This window comes from Ambystoma mexicanum, chromosome 2p (assembly GCF_040938575.1).
Source record: "Ambystoma mexicanum isolate Mex_15411 chromosome 2p, UKY_AmexF1_1, whole genome shotgun sequence".
Lineage (NCBI taxonomy): Eukaryota > Metazoa > Chordata > Amphibia > Caudata > Ambystomatidae > Ambystoma > Ambystoma mexicanum.
The window spans coordinates 5,089,501-5,111,682 of NC_090923.1; the positions used below are offsets into that span (position 1 = coordinate 5,089,501).

At 43.5% G+C, this 22,182-nt stretch overlaps 1 protein-coding gene across 2 annotated transcripts in view; it reads right to left on the reverse strand.

Moving 5' to 3' along the window:
- Window positions 1-4,245: 4,245 nt before the first annotated feature.
- Window positions 4,246-22,182, reverse strand: part of LOC138566125 (zinc finger protein 268-like) — a 117,903-nt gene continuing 99,966 nt past the window's right edge. For both annotated transcript variants that reach the window (XM_069643127.1, XM_069643128.1), the window contains exon 3: window positions 4,246-12,973. In XM_069643127.1, coding sequence (XP_069499228.1) covers window positions 10,578-12,413 — 1,836 coding nt within the window. In that variant the 5' untranslated portion in view covers window positions 12,414-12,973 and the 3' untranslated portion in view covers window positions 4,246-10,577. The remainder of the gene's footprint in view (window positions 12,974-22,182) is intronic.

Here is a 22,182-nt window from a genome sequence, read left to right on the forward strand (position 1 = left end):
CCGCCATGTCATTGAGCCAAGTCACCAGGCGTCTGTTTCGGTCCTTCAGAGTCTTCTGGGAGAAGCCTTGACAGATCTCACACGTGTCGGCTGAATGATGAGGGTGAAGACAGTAAATACAGTCCATATGCCCATCACCTTCATACACTTTCTTAAGACCACAGGTAGCACACGGACGAAACAACGCCTTTCCAGACATTTTTCGAAGGAAGTCGAGGAAAAAGAACGCACAACCTACCAAAATTAGCAGATACTCGAGGTAATCCCACTACTTTGGAAGATGGTTGAAATCTGAGTGAGCCGCGGGGGCGGGGCTACTTATACCTCTACCTCCAAGTGGCGCAGGCGTACGCGCCCCAAAACGACATAGATAGGACACAAAAGTGTCTAAACTTTCCTATGGAAAAGGTCTATATAATTTACCGAGGATTCCCAGCCTGATGACGGGGAATCTTCTAAGCATGTGAATCCATGAAAGATCCAATGCTGGAGAAATATACAGATTTTACTAGCTGGAGATTGGATCATCTGGCTAGATGACTCTAAAAAACTTCCGAAGAACAAGGGGAGATTTTAGAAAACCATGGCTTACGGCCACTAGGAAATTCAACTCATACTAAAGGCCACTGTTTGGATGTGCTCATGGTGAGAGGTAATCTCTCACCATGAGCTAGATAATCTACCTTTTCACTGGTCAGATCACTTTGTTCAGCTATTCACCCTGACTGCCTCTACAGGGAATAATCACGGGCCCATAGACAATCCTGCCATATTAGTGCGGAAACGTAAAGACCTAGACAAAATCCCTGCATTAGAGATTGGGGGACTGTTAGCCTCAGTTGACACTACTCTACCTAGCAAGGTTTTCCTCACTGTTGGGACAGAGCTCAGAGATGTCTTATGCGCCAAATTCGCACCCATGAAACCTAAGAGAAGAAGGGTTTCAAAACCCTGGTTTATGCAGAACTTAGTCCGTCTAGGCAAACTAGTCAATCTTACAGAACGTAAATGGCAAGAGAACCTAACTTTAGAGAAAGCCAGCAGAGCAAGAACAGCACTAATTACAAAAAAAGGTGATTTTCAAAGCCAAAAGAGGTTTCTTACATAAAGACATCATGGCTGCTAGTAACCAACCGAGTGAATTATTCTCCATTGTATCTATGTTTTGTAATCCTACCTGTAAGGGCTCCCCTATTACAGCATCATTGGCACACACTAATACCATCAATAGGTTTTTTTGAGTTGAAAATGAATGCATCAAGAGTAATGTTACAGCTAAAGTTCAGTTCCCAGCCCAAAATCTCTTGGGATAGATGACAGATCTGTCCCCTTTAGGATTAGGGCATTGAGGGGGTGTAGATACTATGAACCAATTCGATTTTCATCCCGTATCAGAGGACTATATATGCTTCTTAGTTAAAGCCCCGAGACCTACTAATTATTCTTTATTTCCCCTGCCTGCGCACGCAGCAAAGCGTATGGCAGAGGAAATTACACCATTCCTGACCAAATTCATAAATAAATCCATGGATCAGGGTTTGGTGCCTCAGACACTGAAGCGCACATTCTTAACACCTTTAATAAAATAAAAATAAACAATTTGGATCCTTTGGTTCTTCAGAATTAATCAACCAATTACAGGACTTCCTTGGCCAGGGAAAGTCCTGGCGAAAGTGGTCACTCACCAACTGTAGGCTTTTGTGGAAGAGGAATCACTCCTTGACCCTTTCAATCTGGTTTTCGAACAAAGTTTGATACTGAGACAGTCCTGTTGGCAGTCCAAGACAAGCTTCTGGAAGTTACTGACCAGGGTGAACTTTCACTTCTGGTAATGCTAGAACTGTCCGCCGCCTTCGATACTGTTAACCATACCACCTTGCTTGACCGGCTGAAGACAGTTGGCAGAGTATCAGAACATGCTATCAAACGTTCAAATCATTCCTCGACGACCATCAACAATATGTTAAACTTGGAGGCTTCACCTCAGACCCCATTAGCACGGGATGTGGTGTACCACAGGGGTCTTCTCTGTCGCCACTTCTTTTTAACCTATATCTCCAACCATAGATGAAGATATTGAGGCGTCATGGGATGAGCTACCACTCCTACGCCGGTGATACCCAGATCCTCAACAAAATCTGTAATTGTGAGGAAACCTTTTCCAGGGTCAGTTATTGCCTGGGAGAGGTTAGTGAGTGGATGTCTACCAGCCAGCTTCAATTGAATGCTTCCAAAACAGAGTTTATCCTGTTTGGACCTAAACATCTCCTCACAGCCTTCAAGGAACAGCCAGTTCCCAACCTTTTGGGCGTAAGGCTAAGCTTTGCCTCCAAGATAAAAAATCTGGGTTGTATCTGGCAGGACAACTTGCGCTGTGAAGGCCAATTTGGAGCCAAGGTACAGGCAATGTTTTACTCGCTGTGACTACTTCGTCAGGCTTTGCCATACATTCCAGAAGAAGATCATGCAACAGTAGTGGTGGCTTTAACCAATGCCCATCAGACTACTGTAATAGTCTGCTGATGGGAATTCCAGCAAAACAACTGTATTGGCATCAAAGTCCCAGAATGCGGCAGTCTGTAGACTGAGTAAAACAGCCCATGCATCTCCCTCCCGCTGAGCACTACACTGGCTAGCAGTGGAAGAATGCATTCATTTTAAAGTGGCATGCCTTACATTTAAATTCCTAAATGGATTGGGTCCGGGCTACTTGAGGCACAAGATTAGCCGCTAGCAACCTTCTAGGATCAGTTACTTTTGAACAGCGCACATCTGCCTTCATATGAAGGGGGGACAGAAGATTTGCAGCCTTCGGCCCAAGACTCTGCAACAGTATTCCCAGAGAGATCAAGGCCTTGGACACTCTTTACCAATTTCGTAGGGCTCTAAAAACATTCATGTTTAGATAATTGTTTATCATCATGCTATGACAAGAACCCCGTTTCAAATCAGATTGTGGCTAAAATCTGTTGCTCCAGCTGCGCCACTATACGGTTCAGTCTGTCATGAACACGATATAAATACTAAAAAATCAAAATCAAGCCATCGACAACTTGCTCTCACTAAATACTCTCCCTCCAGATCTTTATGTTCCTCCGGAACCAACTCTCTGTGTGTCAAGCGCTTCTCTAAACAGAGAGCCGGTGGCCGATCTTTCCTCAAATAGAACAGCCTCCCCCTTCCTCTTGAGCCGGATCTCCTCAAATTCCGGAAGCACCTCAAGACTTTCCTTTTCATCTCCTCCTTGCCTTCCTCCCTCCTCTGCTAAACCCCACAGTTGCTGAGATTGGTGACCAGGGCCCTTATGTGTCCTCCCGGGTCCTGGCCTCCCATACCTAATTTCCTACAGCCTCCCCCCTGCCAGCACTTGCCTTGGCATTCACTGGCCTGCACTTATTTATTGGCAGCTAACCATTCCACCTAGCCACTTACAGCTGCTCACTCCCTAGCACTTTCGTCTTGATAGACCAAGCACTCCCCCAGTCCCTCATCCCGTTTCTGCACTTACACGTTCTGAATGCTCACAAGGCCTAGTAGATCTGCCTCTATATTTCATTGTTATATTTGATTTTCATTCCCATGGTCCCTCCCTGTTGCCCTGTGGGTGCTTTGAAACACAATGTGCTTGATACATAAGCGCCTTATAAATGCACAATAAATATAAATTATGTGACTGCCTTCACTTATCCTCTTGCCTGTCCTTAATAGGCCTTGGATAGCGTTTTAGAATGACATTTTGGTTTTCTTGAAGACCACAACATTCCAAATGTATGTTCATGGTAACTTCCCATTTTATGAGCCCCCTTATCCTTTAATGGTTTCTATATAGCTTTAACCTCTTATCTCTACATCTTGCAGGCAACAGTGCTTCATTTGTCAAGGAATGTTTCAAGTATTAGAAAACTAAAGTAATGTAAAGTGTTGAAAAATGTGTTTTATTTACTTGAAGTGCCAGGCTATTATAAATGTGTGGTCACATTATACAAATGAAAAGAAGTGGAATGTTTCATAATGCAGAATGACAGTGTGAAACATGTATCAAATTCTCCATGGATGTAAGGTAGAAGATTTAATAGCTATTACAAATGAGGCCTAGAATAAATAAAATGAGAGGCTTTCCTGGCAGAGCCAAGAAAAACATAATTTAAAGATTCTTTCAGTTATGGGACATGTCTGTTGCTTGCTTGCTGTCACGATTGAAAGATATGCCTGTCAAACTGTAAAGAACACCCAAATGTTGGAAAATAATGTTTGAAGTGCTTTTATTTTTGAAGCCCCACTTCACAATACCAATGTACAAATACCTTTTTCTTTCAGCCAATGTGCAAACCACAGAAAGTGTACTGGAAATGTATTTCCTATACAATGGCCATCTTTAGTATGTATTTGGAGTACACAGATTAATATTGGTAAAGCATATCCCCCATTGTGCGTAAAATCCTGAGCCGAAAATATCAAACACAGGATATTATACATTTTGAGTACAGAACAAAATAGTAATAAGATACAAGTTTTAGTGCCGTTTTAAGCGTAGACCACTGCAATATTTAAAGTGACTGTCTTCATTTGCAGTGAGATACAATTTTATAAAATGATGTAAGGCCTATTATTGTGTAATTTCACAGATCTAGGTCATGTAGATTGTATTTTAATCAAGAGGATCTAAAATGCAAGAGAAGTACCGAAGCAGCCTTTGGGTTTGATTCTGCCTTGCCAAGAAACTTGGAAGGGAGAAGTCTGGAAACTACTGAGAACAAACCTTTAAATACTTGCACGTTTACTTTTCCTGGCCTGACAAAGTTTAAATGCACAGGAAGGGCACACATAAAGGTTTGTAAAGTTGGGGCTAGCTCCTGAGATGGAATCATGTAATGAGTCCAATGTTTATGTTCAAAGAAAATCTGTAACCAATGTTATCACCCATCAAAGTCAAAACTTGTACATGATGCAGTCGCCATGAAAGGTCACTATAAGGTGACTGACATTCAGAATACACACACATCTGCCTTGAATTGGTCAAGGTGAAAGGTTATGAAGAAAATGAACACCCGGAGTTATTTGCTTTGGATAGTGATAATATGAAGAGGGAATATGTAGGTGGTCTATCATCACTGCCACCTGGTGGAGAACAGCTATAATTGCACAGAAATACATCCAGTTTAACATGAAGAGATGTCTCACATTAAATTGAACAGTGTTTTGACATGCAAGCTTTGATTTATTCCAGATTCTAATATGTTGTAGATAAGAGTAGTACCTATCAGATTATGTAAAAAGAAATGGGGGTTAACAGGTTTTCAATTGTCAAAAATTGCAAAAAATGCATACAATCGGCAAAAAGTATCAGAATGTAATCATTCAATGTCTCCACATTTTCGCCCCAACTTGCAGAATCTGAAAATATAAATGTTATCCTTCTGCTGCATGGTAATAAAGAGTTATTCCCAAAATAAATCAGCATCTCTTTAACTGGAGTAGTTTCCATCCCACCCCTGGATGTGGAAATCCAGACTTCCATCATAAGACAGAGGAAGGGCTATTATATATTTTGAAACAGATAGGAGAGAGGGAGTTTGTGAAAGATTGGGTTAAGAAGGGGAAAAAAAACTCAAGATTGGAGAGCAGCAGGGATAAGTCTACCTAGAGGAGAGACCTGTCCATAAGGAAGGATTGATCCAGGCAAAGGGGAGAACAGCCAATACAAGAATGAACAGTCTGCACTTGGTGACTGATTTCCAAATAGGGCACTGTTAGGGGGAATTCGCATTTCTGTGCTAATTCCCTTCAGCTTACAGACTCCCAGTTCTTTTGCTGGACTTTGGGGCTTTTTTTATCACTCTCTCTTCTCTTTTGACCTGATTTGGAGTATGTGTTTTCACTGTTTTTGGAGTCTGACAAACTACATAGGCATCTGCTTTTTGTATAGTGACACGCAGCACCTTCAGTGCAGTGTCCCTGAGAAGTCCTTTGGGTGTGAACTACAGTTCCCAAGAATAGTAAAGTGAAATTGACTTTAATTACCTTTTCTCTTTGTAGGTCCAGCACACACCAGCGTATGTAGTGTGCTAGGGGGTTACTTAGTAGCCTCTTATCCTACTTTCTCATGTAACATTTTTATGTTACACTTCCTACTTTAAATGGCTAAAGGCAGTGGTTTAATCTTTCCTACCATTGTGCTTTGTACCACAGGTTAAATCCTCAGCTGCAGTACAGCACCCATGGAGGACTATTTTGTCAAAATGTCCCAGTCTTCTTTTTTCGCCCTTTTCAGTTTGTTAGGTCTTTCTTGGGTGTTACTCTGTGCGTTGAAATAGGTTTAAGCCCTTTGTTTGGCTTGCCTTTGGCGGGCTTCAGCCGTGAAGCCTGCCCCTGGCTCCAATGTGTCTGGAACGACAGGATGTGAGGGAGGGTCCCGAAACTCCCGTCCTTTGTCTCTAGGAACGCCTGGATGCAACTAGTCCTGGCTGGCTGGCTGTACTTTCAGGAAGCAACCCTGCTGTATGATTGACAGCCTAGGCTGTGCATGAATGGAAGAAACTTGCTTAAAAAGCGAAGGTGTTGGGACTACAGGCGGAGTTGACCACCGGGAGAAACATCAAACTAAGAAACAGTCAACAAAGCTTGTTGAAACCTCCTGAACCTTTGAATTGCCCGGAGAAGCCCTGCTAATGTGCTGAACTCTTTTTTTCCCCCTCTACAGAGAAGCTCCGGACGGAACAACCTCTCCCCTTGGGTTAGTGGGACCAACTAACCCAGAGACACACTCAACTGGACCACCACCTCCGACTTGCTGTGCCTCTCTGTTGCTTTGGAAGCCCAATGCGAGGGGTCAAGCGTCCATAGTCGAGTGCAATGTCTGTCACAGAAACTAATCCAGCTGGAAGCTCCTGGTGACTCATAAGGACCACCCCGAAGCAGGACCTCCAGATCAAGAGTCCCCTCACCAGAGTGCAGGCCCGAGGGTGCAAAGAGAGTCGAACCGGCATCCAAGATCCACTGTGGTGCTGTTTGCTAAGTGCTGAAACCGCAAAGTGCAGCTGAACCGAAAAGAGCCGTAGCTGCTGATGACCGCCCAAGTACCATCGCAGGAGCTCTCCAGACGTCCTCCCTCTTGTCCCCATGACTGAGGCTCAGGAACCAGGATCTGCACCGCTGTAGCAAGCCAAATTACAGCTGGATCACATATGCCATTTTGGCACAATTGGTATATAGAAGCCTATGCTACTTATACCGCTATTGTGCGGTGATCTCTACTTACATTTTGCTGAATTTCAGGACCATATTATTGGGTATAATCACCTATCTTTCTGCCTTGAAAACGACCAGCGTGTCAAAACATGTGTCGGCTGTACGCAACTTGAATTAAAGAAACTATTTACTTTGCACAACTTAGTAATTGAAATCAATTTTACTGTATTACTGGTGCTGAGCGCATCACCATCCCGTACCCTACTTTCATACTTATTTGTGCCAACCTGGGTGGATAGGTTGGTCGGATTTGTGTGATTGCTGCTAGCACACAGTCGATAATTAGTATCAACCTTTGGATAGAATTGGAGGGTGATCAAGAGCGCACAGATTTACAGTTTCGAATCCACCAATTATCCTACTGTGTTCCAAATTACTTTGGCTGATCTGGCTCCCTGAAGACTCTTCCAGTCCATTGACTTGGATACTATTTGACCCTCATAGGTGTTAGCTTGTTGTATACTGGTACTGCTGGGAAAGGTTTATCTAGAGTTCATTGGAAGATTTACTTGTCCTCACATATACTGAGAAACTGTATAACCCTTTCCTTTCTGCAACCTCAGAATCTGCAAAGTATACCTAGTGTGATACATGCCATTACAGTCCTTGTGATTGAAGTCACCCTCAGATGAAGGAATTGTGTAAGAAGCTTATCTAAAGATTATCCACTAACTTGTTTTGATTCTGAAATGTATTTTAAAGTACATTTACAAGGTTACAACGAATTGCCTTTTTTAAAGAATGCTTATTTAAAAATTGATGTTAAATAAATAACTATAACTGAAACCTTGTGTGCAAGTGTTACTTGGCTCCTTGTATTTACAGATTTAATTTGTCCAGCTCTACAGCTCATATTTACCCCTCTTGAGATTGTCCCGGCTGCTCAGTCACACTACCAATTTGTGTAGTACAGACCTATACCAAAAGGTGGGCTACTTGATACCAATCAGATAAGTGTTGTGTAGTCTCACACAGTGGGACTGCATCAATTCTTACCTAACTGCAACCTGAACTTAAGGTTTGCTAAAAGAATGCCTGGCTGACTGGGTACCCTGTAGGTTTTGCCAAAATCATAAATTAGATCTTAAAAGGTAAATTATAAAAAATCCTACTCACCCCAGATATTCCAATTTGATCAGGGTAAAATCTGTGAAGATGAAAGGTCCGGGAAAGCAGGGGGTGCAATTTGAAAACAGGGACATAGGAGCCGATATACCAATGGTATATGTACATCAATATATCAAATACAAAGTGAGATATTGTTCTTGAACACCTAGTTGACTTTGTATTGAAAAATGAAATCCAAATATGAAGGTGCATTTGGTGCCACTTTAAAGTGGGTTTGCGTGACTACTTCACAGTCCTATTTGCCCTGAATGGTGCGGTGGGATTGTATAGATGGGATCATGAGAATGGCATGCAACATCTGCTTGAACCAACTATAAAACATACAAAATATCTTTACAGTAATCTGCCCTTCACAGAAAAATTAATTACGGTCATGGAGGACTATAATTCCACATGGGTAGAATGGAAGTGCTGCAAGAGTTAAATACTCACATTTTTGGTAGAAGTGTTTTTTGGGAAAGGGTTTTGGAGACATGACTTTAGATACTGCTCTGCACTATCCCAGATTTAAATCCGATGACTCAATCAGGTCATTACGAGCAATGGCTGTGACAAGTGGTGTGGGTGACGAGTTATTTTTTTACATATTGTTTGGGTACCATTTCAATGGCAGTTTTTCTGCTTTTATTGTTCAAGTAGGAAGCCAGAGACATGATTACACTGAAGTTGTTCAGGAACAACTAAAAGGGTGGAAGTAGATAGGAAGGAACCTATGGAAGGAACCTATGGAAGGAACCTATGGAAGGAAGCAGTTTAAGTAGGAGGAACGGGTTGACCTGAAGAAGAAAGTGTGTGCACACGTGTGGTGAGGAGAAGTTTGTGCAATCAAACAAATCAGGTAGAGGGGTGAAAGGGATTTTACAATTTGTCAGGCCCTTCTGAACTGCAGGTGGGAAGAAGAATGTATTGATCATCAAAGGTGGCTGTCTAAATATAAGAAAAGTGGCATGAGGGTTGCTGTAGATGCATTGTGAGGTTTGGATGGTTTAGAAAAGAGGGCAAAGAGAAACATTCAACAGCCCTTTGGAGAAAACATGAGCGTAGCTAATGTCATTGTCAATGGTGCATATTTACGATATTATAACATTTTGTTTGTCATGTTACCTGCCCCTTTTGCAAAATGCACCTCTTTATAATATTCAAAAAGTAGAATTATTTTCTCCATTTAGGTAATTCTTTTGTTAATGCAAGGGAACATAAACAACCTTTCCCGCCACTAGGTAGAAGAAATCAATCAGAAGTTGGCATTTACTTATGAGGGCATTGTTTGTGACTTATGCAGCTAAAAACTAATACCCATGTGATCAGCCGCATACATATTAAAGTAAAAGCAATCTATTAGATTCCAGACCCGTCATTAGATGGCAACATATGGACACCATTTCATTCTGAAAAAAGCTCTTACTTCTATGTAACCAATCAATAATAATCATTAAAGGCAACAGTGAGATAAATCCTTACGCCTGCCCATTTCAGCTGCTCACATAGTAACCTATCCTGTGTCTTTCAGTTACCCACAGAGCTGCTAGAAATGTGCATACAAATGGTTATTTTACCATACAAAGAAAGCAATGTATTCGCTTTTGTTGTTGTTGGTTGTATGAGCTTTCTATTCTTTATGCTGCCTTTTCTGTTGTATCTTTCAGCATACATACAATAAGCATCTGTGCAAATAATGCCTGGCCTTTTTGGCATAGAATCAGACCATTTTGTTCCAATGTTATTGGTTGACCTGTCGGTCGACCCAATACCCTTAAGACGCATCATCCCAGTCCTGTCTGAATAAATGATTATTATTTGTGTATCAGATGCAGATCATCTCCTAATGGATGAACTATTCTATTGCACAGCCTTTCAATTAGAAAGCATTTGTAGCACAGCACAGAGATTACAAGCTGGTTTTATAACTGCATGTTTGTTTGTTGTTAAAGAAACTGTAATTATTTTTAATATACATTGATTAGTAATCTTTTCTTTCAGTTTTTGCATCAGCATTTAATACGGTGCTTATTTTGGAGTACCAGTATATCCACATTTAGCCCAAGATCTTTACCCTGCGTCTTCCTTCAAAAGAGCGGTTGCCAGTGCATTGACATTGCTTTTACATATTTGCTGATTTAAAAGTATTAGTAGTCTTAGAGGTGCTTACTATTGCCAGTGTTTGCTCCCTCATGGTTAATGAGGGTTAGGATAGAGCACATTTACAATAATGTTGTGGGTAATGATTTATCACCCATATGTGTTCTTTGGTGTTGGATAAGAGATCTTTTCCAAATAAAGCTTTTCCCACATTCCAAGCACCAATGAGGTGTGTCACCTGTATGGATTCTGCGGTGACAGGTAAGCATACGCTTCTCACTGAAGCTTTTCCCACATTCTGTGCACAGATGAGGCTTTTCACTTAAATGTGTTCTCTGATGGCAAGTAAGTTGCCCTCTCACTTTGAAATGTTTCCCACACACAATGCACTGATATGGTTTTTCACCTGTATGAGTTCTAAGATGGCAAATGAGTTGTGCCTTCTGTATGAAGCTTTTCCCACATTCAGTGCACAGATGATTTCTTTCACCTGTATGTGTTCGTTGATGTCGAATACAAGCATCCTTTTGACTAAATTGCTTCCCACAGTCAGTGCACTGATGAGGTTTCTCACCTGTATGAGTTCTAAGATGGCAAATGAGTTGTGCCTTCTGTATGAAGCTTTTCCCACATTCAGTACACTGATGGGGTTTCTCACCTGTATGTGTTCTCTGATGACACGTGAGTTCTTGCTTGCGACAGAATCTTTTCCCACATTCAATGCACTGATATGGTTTCACACCCATATGTCTTTTCTGGTGGCTAATACAATATGCCTTGTTAGTAAAACGTTTCCCACATTCTGTGCACTGATGAGGTTTCTCCCCTGTATGGGTTTGATAGTGGTAAGTAAGATAGCCCTTTACGATGAAGCTTTTTCCACATTCAGTACACTTATAGGGTTTCTCCCCTGTATGTATTTTCTGGTGGGAACTGAGGTGACTCTTGTGTCTGAAACTTTTATCACATTCTGTGCAGTGGTTTAGCTTCGCACCTGTATGTGTTCTCTGGTGTTGAACAAGATGTCCCATCTCACGGAAGCTTTTCCCACATTCTGTGCACTGATGGGGTTTCTCGCCTGTATGTACTCTTTGGTGATGAAGAAGACTATCATTTGTAGTAAAACATTTTCCACATTCAGTGCACTGGTGAGGTTTCACACCTGTATGTATTCTCTGGTGGCGAATAAGACGGCTACTTAAGCAAAAGCTTTTCCCACAAGCTGTGCACTGATGAGCTTTCTCTCCTGTGTGTGTTGCCTGGTGGTATGTGAGAGAGGTCTTTTTACTGAAGCGTTTATTACATGTATTACAACAATGAGGCTTTACACCTGTATGTATTGTGTGGTGGTGTACAAGTTCACTCTTCCCACTGAAGGATTTCCCACATTCTGTGCAGGTATGAGATTTCTCACCCGTATGTGTTCTTTGGTGGCAAATAAGCTGTCCTTTCTCACGGAAGTTTTTTCCACATTCAGCACAATGATGCGGTTTCTCATCTGTATGTGTTTTCTGATGGCGGGTAAGAGTTCCTTTGTCAGCAAAGCTTTTCCCACACGTAGTGCACAGATGGAGTTTCTCACCTGTATGTGTATTCTGGTGGCGTATAAGGTGAGCCCTGCTACCAAAGCATCTGCCACATTCCAGGCACTGATGAGGTTTCTCACCTGTATGTGTTTTCTGATGGCGGGTAAGAGTTCCTTTGTCAGCAAAGCTTTTCCCACACGTAGTGCACAGATGGAGTTTCTCACCTGTATGTGTATTCTGGTGGCGTATAAGGAGAGCCCTGCTACCAAAGCATCTGCCACATTCCAGGCACTGATGAGGTTTCTCACCTGTATGTGTTCTTTGGTGACGAACACAATTTGCCTTGCTACAAAAGCTTTTTCCACATTCAGGACAGCGATGAGGGTCTTCCCCTGTATGCGTCCTCTGGTGGCAATCAGGAGTACTCTTCATATTGACATTTTTTCTACATTCAGTGCAATGATGAGGTTTCTCACCTAAATGTGTGCCCTGGTTGTGTGTGAGGTGCACTTCCTCAATTAAGGTTTTTGTAGATTCAGTGCATGGATATCATTCTCATACATTTGAATTCACAATAGAGTTGTCAAAATCCTTAAACTAAATCATTCTCACAGTCAACAGATGTATAGAATGTCATAGAAATGGGGGTTTTCAATACTAAACTTTCAATTACATTAAGGTTTTCCTCCCTTACATTAGTCATGAATTATATCTAGTTTTCATTTATATGGCTGCTTTTTCTGATCTTAAACAATACATTTTTTTTCCACTCTATGTGGTGATGATGTCCGATGTAACCAAGAATCTGCTGTGCGCATGGAATCCTTAGAATATGGAGTAGGTTTTCGATGCCAAGTCCTTCATTTGTTTCCAATGCACTTGAATGTTACACATTCATCCTTAAGGCATATGGAATATTCACTTTTTCCAAACAATGAACTGCTGAATTTAACAGAATCTCTTCTTGCTTCTTCTGCTCATGCAATAATCACCTATTGAAATAAAATAAAAGTCACAATATCAGTTTATTAATGAAAACTGTGAAAAGAACAGTGAGCTAAAGACTTGGTTGAGACTCTCCCAGGGGCCATCCACCCAAGAACAAGTCAATGGGCTGTGTTTGTGCTGGTAGAGAGTTTCCCAGACCCCCCCTCTGTTTTGCATACCAAGTAACTTTGGGTCTCACCCTAAGTTTTGTATTTTATTTGGATTTGTATAGCGCTTAAATCCGAAGAGCTTTACATGAGAACAGGAGAATACATAACAGGCATAGTAACAATGAAATAAGTATCAGAAAACAGTACTTAGAGCAATTTACATGAACAGTAAGGTATTACATGGCTGAAACGGGAGGTTGGTGGGGTAGTAAAAATTTAGGAAGTGGGGTAGGACCAACGTGAAAGAGATAGCTTAGGTATTATGATGGAGATTGGAGGAGGTAAGACTTGAGAGAAGTGCGGAAGGAGGTGTAGGAGATGGTGAGCGTTTGGTGAGGGGAAGTCTGTTCCAGTGGAAAGGGGCGAGAAGTTGAAAAGATCTGAGATGGGATGGGTCACAGGGCAGGGGAGGAGAGGTCAGAAGAAAGAGGTCAGAAGAACGAAGAGGATGGGGGGGGAGAGTGGAAGGTGAGGAGAGAGGAAAGGTAAGGTGGGGCGAGACCATAGAGGGATTTAAAGATGAGGCAGAGGAAGTTGAATTTGAGGAGGGAGTGGAAGGAGAGCCAGCTTAGGGAGGCGAGAGAAGAGGAGATGTGATCATGAGTAGATCATGAGGAGAGAGCAGACAGAGCACGCGGATAGCGGAGTGGTAGACAGATGAGAGGGGAGAGATGGGAGGAGGGGAGACTGAAGAGTAGAGAAATGCATTACCAAAGAAATTAAACTCCAAACCAATCCTCAACACATGAGACACAATCTCACCATAGGTGAACGAAAGGCATTGACAACCTTAGCTGCAAACAAACAATTGATCATTAAAGCAGCCGACAAAGGTGGAGGGATTGTTATCCAGAGGATCACCCAATACAAAGAAATGGTAATCCAACTACTGAATGAAGAAGGAAACTATAAAAAACTAAGGAAAGATCCCTCAGCTGATATCAAGCATAAAATCCAGGAAATAACTAGATTTGCACTAGAGCAGGATTGGATTACAGATCGTGAAGAGACTTTCCTCAACACCTCAGAAAACAGGACACCTGCATTCTAGGCTCTTCCAAAACTTCATAAAAACAGACAAAACCCCCCAGGAAGACCCATTGTGTCAGGCTGCGGATCAATTCTTGATCCCATCTGCAAGTTCATAGACCACTTCCTGAAGCCACTAAGCTAGCAAACGCCCACTTATCTAAGAAATACCATGTCTACCATCACCAAGTTTGAAGGACTCCCATTCAATCATGATCAAGAACTCCTAGTCACCATGGACATAGTAGGTTTATATACCAGCATCCCACAAGAAGCAGCGGTCAAATGCATAAGACATCATCTAACCCATTGTATGATTCAGAAAGGAGTCCCCACCAACTTTATAGTGGAACTCCTAGGACTTGCTATGACCAATAACTTCTTCACATTTAACGATGACTTCTATCTTCTAACAAGTGGAACGTCTATGGGAGCAGCATTTGCTCCGAGTTTGGCAATAATATTCATGGCTGAATTTGAACATCTGCATGTCCTCGATACCTCCAACCCCTTTCAAGATAAAATCTCCTCAAGGTATAGATATATTGATGATGTCATTTTAATATGTAAAGGGGACAGAAACAGCCTAGTCGCATTCGTTAACTGGCTGAACACCCAGACACAAGAAATAAAATTTACCATGCAAAACAGCAGTACTTCTATCAGCTTCTTGGACCTTACCATCTCAGCCAAAAACGGAACCCTGATGTGTAACCTTTTCACCAAAGAGACGGATAGAAATACCCTACCTCATCATAACAGCCACCACCCGAGGAATCTACGAGACAACCTCCCATATGGCCAATTTTTGAGGTTGAGATGTAACTGCACAGTAATGGACCAATTCACCAAACATGCAAAAGTTCTACAAAGCAAATTGCAAGAAAGAGGGTACCCCAGAAAACTCATCAGGAAAACTACTAAAAGAGCAAAATACACGCCCAGAGAAAGCCTGCTAACACCAAATACGAAGAGCTCTGACCAAGATGACACTCTCACATTCGTCTCCACTTTCGGACCAGATACAACCAAACTGAAAGGGATATTGAAAAAATTCTGGTCCTTGGTGCAATTGAGCCTGCCGGATGAAAAAATACCGAGAACGGCGCTCAAAAGATCTAAAAATCTCAAGGACATGCTATCACATGCCAGAATAGAGAAGAAGACACAAAGGTCAACGATATGGAACATGCGCGAAATAAAGGGTCACCACCCATGTGGCACTTGTACAGCGTGCCGATTCACCAAGAAAATCAATTCATTTAGGATCAGAGAAAAAGACTGGCAACTCAGTTCACAAACTGCAAAACAGCGAACGTCATATACATCATTGAATGCCCGTGTGGCCTCCGTTATGTGGGGCAAACCACCCGCCAAATCAACAAAAGAATAGGAGAACATAGATCTCGGATTCGATGTAAATCCTTAACAGCCCCCATGGTCCAACACTATAATGAAAACCATCATGGTCCTGATGACATCTTGTGGTGGATAGTAGACTCAGTTCCCAACACCAGCAATGCCATCAACTCACTCAATCATAAAGAGGCCTGGTGGATCTTCAAATTGAAAAGCACTACCAATGGACTTAATGAGACAGAATCCACAGGGTACCGCAGATAATCTCGCCCCTTGTAGTTCTCTGACATTCTCTGCCACATTGCGGTCTCCATACTCCCACTGGAGACGTTCCGACTCACCGCGCATGCGCAGGAGTATAGCATCTCTTACGCATTCCCCCCATGCACACCCAGAAGCGTCACTGCTTCCCCAGTCCGCACATGCGCAGCCGTTTAGTTCATGGGAACAGTACTCCCCGTGTGCATGCGCGGCACTTCCTGCTGCATACAGCTCGGCTCTCTTTCGTCCCTTTTTAAACGCGGCGCTCCAGTCGGACCTTGCAAACACGGCTCCGTAGGAGCACCAAATACCAGCTCCGGACTTCAATTCCAGGTAATTACGTACCCTGGCCTACACATTTCACTGCAGGGCCCCTTACGCCGCATTACTAATTTCGTGTGTGCCCTTCTCCACTCCACAGGATAGCTACCATTTTGGGAACAACTTTTGGGGCTCCAAGTCCAAACCACTTCCTTGCCCCCCCTACGCCGAACAGATGACACACAGCCTGCATCCAGTTCCAGTGTCTCTCCACCATGAGGACACTGAGTAAGGTGAGCACCAGCCACTCTTCTCCCCCCCCCACCTTCTTATCATTCAGTTGTCTTTGGCTCCATACTGGTAACATCTGATGCATTAGATAAAACTAGCATTCTGTGTACCTTTACCTTTGTAGCTGACCACAGCCTGCTGACACACCCCAGAAGCAAAGACCAATTTACATCTCGCTCTACACTGGTGTAACAGCCATTCCAAGATCTACCCTGCATTACCGCCCCCCAGGTCAGTCCCATGCCTCTCTTGTTTTTAACCCTTTCTTATCAGTGGTGTACCACAATTTTGGATTGTATTATGTCATGTTTTTAAAGTTTTAAATTCCCACTTCAGACACTAATAGAGTCCCCCTATCTCTCTCCTAGGGAGACCTATTCCAGGCCCAAGATGAAGGCGCCTTGCCGAAACGTCTAAAGGACCAGCATTTCATACTCCACCTGGTCGCTTCAACCTCTTGATTCAGGTCTAGACGTCAACCACGTGTTAGGTCACCCTTTAGCCTGGCTAGATACAACCTATTGTTATATCATTTATTGTTTTCAGTTTGGTTGTCTTGTATTGAATATCTACACCATCACTTGTCACTATAGATGGTGGTTACACATTGTTACCAAAGCACTACTCTGTTGTATCTTTGGATATTTGCAATTCAGTTGCTAAACCAGCTATATTAAGGATTGGTTAAGACTATAAATTAACCACCCTTAATACAATGTACCTATGTATTTTTCTATCTCTCAAAAAAATCTCACAAAAACTACAAATGCATGACTATGAAATGCATTTAACAGCAAAATAAAACAAAAGCTGTAACACTGACATCTATTTTTGTCTGAATTTCTTAACTTCATGAGCACTACCACATTTAAAGTGTTTTTGCATGTATATGACATGACAGAATAAATCTAGGCCTACTGCAGTCAATAAGTAGTCCCCAGAACCTCCAGACGTCAGAGCAGACCCCCTTTGTGTACCTTGAAGAGTAGAGAGGAGCAGTAGAAGCGTCTAGAGAAGATGAGGGAGGAAATGAGGCGTTTGCTAGCATGGAAGGTGAGGAAGGGACAGACTTTACAAATTTTATAGAGGTGGAAGCAGCAGGAGCGGGAGGTGAGGGAGATGTGGTGGGAGAGGGAGAGGTTGGAGTCGACGTGAAGGCCAAGATTGCGAGAATGGGGGTAAAAGGGGAGTTGGGAAGAGGAAAAGAGAATGTGTGGTGAGGGAGAGGGGGGGAAAAGAGTGTTAGCTGGGAAGAAAAGGACTTCAGTTTTATCGGCATTGAGGGTCAGAAAGTGGGAGGACATCCAGGATTTGACAGCGGAAAGACAGTTACCAGGGGAATCCAGACGTGGACCCCTTGCTCACTGCTCTAAGAGAGGCACAGATTCACCTCACTGATGATGCCCAACTAGGCTGAAACACGTGTATAGGGTTTCTGTGGTACTCTTGTTCAGGAGAGAATTGCCTAGCATTTCGGTGCTGGACTGCCCCTGGGCAGGACAAAGTCTGATATGTGGGGACATTTCTTCTCTGTGAAAAGAACAGTGAGCTAAAGACTTGGTTGAGACTCTCCCAGGGGCCATCCACCCAAGAACAAGTCAATGGGCTGTGCTCGTGCTGGTAGAGAATTTCCCAGACCCCCCTTTGTTGATATACTCGTTGGTTTGTCTTGTCAAATTGTTTAGTGTTCCATGTTTCATGTATTTGAACTGACAATGCAGCAGTGTTTAAAAGTAAAACAACTGAAAACTGGGATTGACACACGTTAGAGGTTAAAGTGTCACGATAGAAAGGAAATAGGACAAGAAGAGAAAGTCCCTTGACAAGCATGGGTCTAAACACGCCACTTTCAGATATTTGTAAGCACCTCCCCCTGTACAGTGATCGAACAAAGAAATATCATGGGCAGTGGGTGATGGATATAAAGGGAGAGGGGTTACCTCATGTCTGGCCAGAAGAAGGGTCTTCTGATAAGGGTACATTAGATCATGTAGAAACTTACTTAATGGCAAAGTCCAAAGGGAAACAACTTCAAAATAGACGAGAAGTGCTAAATTTGTGGAGGATATTTGAGGAGACACAACCCTACAAATAAACAGGAAAAGGAAGTAGAGCCTATGGTCGTACCAAACGACGAAGGAGGTGGTAAGGGGAAACAAAGGGAGGAACCAAAGAAAATCTACCCATAACTCACAAGGCCCGCAGCCGGGTTATGCAGACCCGATGTATGTGCCAAGGCCAAGTCTGCCCATAACCCCAGTCACTGCACCACCTCCCCCATACGTTCCATCAAACACAACTCTTGCCCAACATCGCCCTTGTCAGGGGGTGGGCAACCACCATCGAAACGCCCACTAACGAGCACCTCTGCATTACGAGAAGACGAATGGAAATCCAGGGATTTCCTTTTTAGGATAGACAGCACGCCAATTAAAGCAGTACGGATAGAACGAGAAGGTGGGGGTGAAAAGTGTGGGATATGATACAGTAGTTTCAGAAAGAGAGGAGGAATGTTGGAGTGATGAGGCTGATGAAAGGGCAGTGGGAAGTGTGCAGCCAATAAGGTGGGCTACCCCGCAAGTGTCTTGAAATGGGGAAAATCTTCATCGGGACCAGCCCTTGAGAGCAAAAATTACCCAATTCAGCCCAAAATACAGGTTCTATTGTGCCGAGCAGTGAACTCATGTTAGTGACAAATGACACCTTCAAAAAGTTTAGCATTTATTAGAAACAGTAAAATTTAGCAGCCTCTTGGGATTCAAGTTAGAGAATATTACAAAACTTAGAGAAATACAAAATATAGAGAAACATAGAACTTAGAGAAACATAGAGAAACACAGTCTTACGCCCCTTCAATCAGCACTGGGAGACCCTGGCCCTCATAAACTAGCTGTTGCAAGCCCCGCTCAGAGGACAGCGCTGCAGGGTGCCGACAGAGCATCAGTTCCGGACACTCGATCTTGCTCGAACCAAGTCCACAGATCGATCTCCAACCTGAGTCATGTGGGCATGCATTTTTATAATCTCGTGCTGTCAGTCCATGACGCACAGTTCCAGAACCTTCCCTGTGCAAAATATAGGCTTGCTCATGGAAAAACCCAACTCTGTGAATTTCCACCGTGCTCCTTTCTGTGCCCCTACTCCCTGCTTGGAGCCCATCTGCGCGACAGCTCAGGAATGTCTTATCAGTGCCTTCCCAGAGAAAAGAAGATTAGTTTACAAAACCATGCAGGGCTACAGTTAGAAAGGCAGAATATTCTAAGAGAAGCCGAGATGAATTAACCCCATGTGAACAAGCTCTAAAAGGCATGCACTCATAGCTCAGTGTTCATAGCGCTTAAGATTGGCTATTTAAGCGCTATATAGGTGCCATAATGCTCCAAACACTCCAATGTCTCTACTAGCTACAGAACTGGGGCCTCCACCCTGCCTGTCTATCTACAATGCATAATGTGACCTACCACCACTACTAGGCCTGCATATTCTTTGTAGCTCACTACTGCGTAATGGAAGTGCTACAACAGACTACTGTCAGCATTTGGCATATACTTTGAATAAACTATTGGCTTTCAGCGGCTAATGCTGTTATCTAAAGCCCGGATTAGCAAATTTGCAATTTTGTGTATCACGACAGCAAGTAACGGCAGCAGCAGAAGAAGTGTGGGAGGGAAGGCCTTGGAGCAGGTTAGGAAGAATGGCACTGGCAAAGAAGAAAGGAGTAAAGGCAAGTAAGTGGAAGGGGGGATCAACATTACAAATGCCCCTCATCCACAAGGGAGCAGGACGACCCCCATTATGTGTCTTGGGCACTGATGGACAAGAATAATCTCCTCACGGCACTCCCATCACTTTCGGGGGGTGTGGGAAATGGATATATGCATTTGAAAAGAACACAGCAGGGGTCCCGTTAGAAATAGGGGATATTACAAGCCTTTTGATATCGGCACTAGGTGATCAAGCAGACTCGGTATGGGTGAAGGCGGGGTTCCCAAGAGTGACCATGGGAAACGAAATGCATGACGGGGCATCCTTCAAGAATGTAAGGGCATTATTATGGGATGCCCTGCAGAGGTCCTTTCCTGACACCCCAGATTTACACTCTGTAATGCAATGTACTATGGGGGACGAGGAAGATGCTAAGCAGTTTATTCTTCGGGTGCAGGAGATGAGGCGGGAGGATACGGGCATGGCCTGGGACCAATCCACCTCTCTGTTCTATTTTATTATTAAGAGAGGCCTCCCGAAGGAGGTACAGAAGACCCTTGATAAAATAGCTGGGGTCAAAGCCAAGGGGTGGGCAGAAATACAAAGCATAATAGTGCACCACTACAGGAGGATCAAAGAAAGAGAACAAGAAACAGCACAGCGGAGATTAGCAGAGGAGGCAAAGCTGGTACAGAGTAAGTTAGTGAAGGCTGCGACAGTAACCACAGTGCCGCCCACAGAACGGCAGGGAGAAGAAGGGGAGGGGACAGTAGTGTTACAGGCTAGGATGGCAGCTACATGGGCAAACAATGGTCAGGAACAATGGGGTGGAAAGGAATGGTACATGGGACCCCAATGGCAAGGAAGGCCTGAAAGAGGGAGAGATGGGGACTGAGGACAACGGGGGATATGGAGGACAGGGACCCAGTGGGGGCGGACCTGGACCATGTTGGTCATGCGGGAGTAGGGGTCATTTTGCTGCCTTAAACCTAGCACTTGCAAATTGCTGGCTGCATTACCACTGTTTGTTGCCTTTATTATTTATTTATTGTTATTTATCTGTTTCTCCTCTGCTTCGCACTTTCCACCTCTCCCCCTTCCATGCACTTTTCCCCTCCACCTCTCCCATGCACTTTCGCATTCTCAATGTCACTGGGCCTAGTAAGATCGCTGTTTTGTTCTCCCCTGTTCCCCTCCCTTGCCTTGTCACACTCTGAAACACTTGTGTACGAGCGATATAGAAATAAAATATCAATCAATGTCGCATCTGACCTACCAATTACCAAAATAATCAGAGATATAGTAATGAACAACAGTACGGCCACCCACACCCAGATAGCCCGTAAAGTTTACCCATGGGCGGGCAGGAGCAAGACGATCAGGCCAACAATAGACGCATACCAGGATACAATGCATCCAGACACCCACCACTATGCATGCAACCCCGCCCCACCCATCAGAACCAAGTGACGCATACGCATGCAAACCCATTTGTCACCACTGCAAACGGTGCACCAGCACCTTATAAAGGAACATGTGTATTGGGCAACAGTGTTTTCTCTTGCCCCGGCACAAACACTTACTCAGACTACAAACACTTACTCAGACTAGGACAGTCCACAGAGAGCACTTGCGTGTCCAGTCCTATGGACTACTTTATGCCCAGGCGAGGAACCACTAGTGGGGGCCGAGATAGGGAACAAGCAGTTCATCTTTATGGTAGACTCGGGTGGAGAAATCATGTCTATGTGAAGGCAATTTTCCGCTATCTAGCAAAAATCCCGAGACGCAAGGATTCTCGGGGGCTGTGGTCACGGTTCCTTACACAGAAGATTTAGTTATTAAGATAGGGGGAAGAAAAGTATGAGCACCCCTCCTCTATCATGAAAACTCACCCGTAAATCTGCTGTGACGAGACTTGCTCATTAGGCTTAACATGACCATTGCATTTACTGGCAGAAGAATAGTATGCTCCACCCCTGGCATGTGCTCCATCCGAGCAATGTTATTAATAAAGACAATAGCTAATGAGACAGCCATAAGAGGGATACCAACCAACGCAGATATGTTTATTTAAAGGCATACAACAAGTGCTAGCAAGAGGGGTGCAAAAGGTCACACGGAAAGAGGGGATAGTA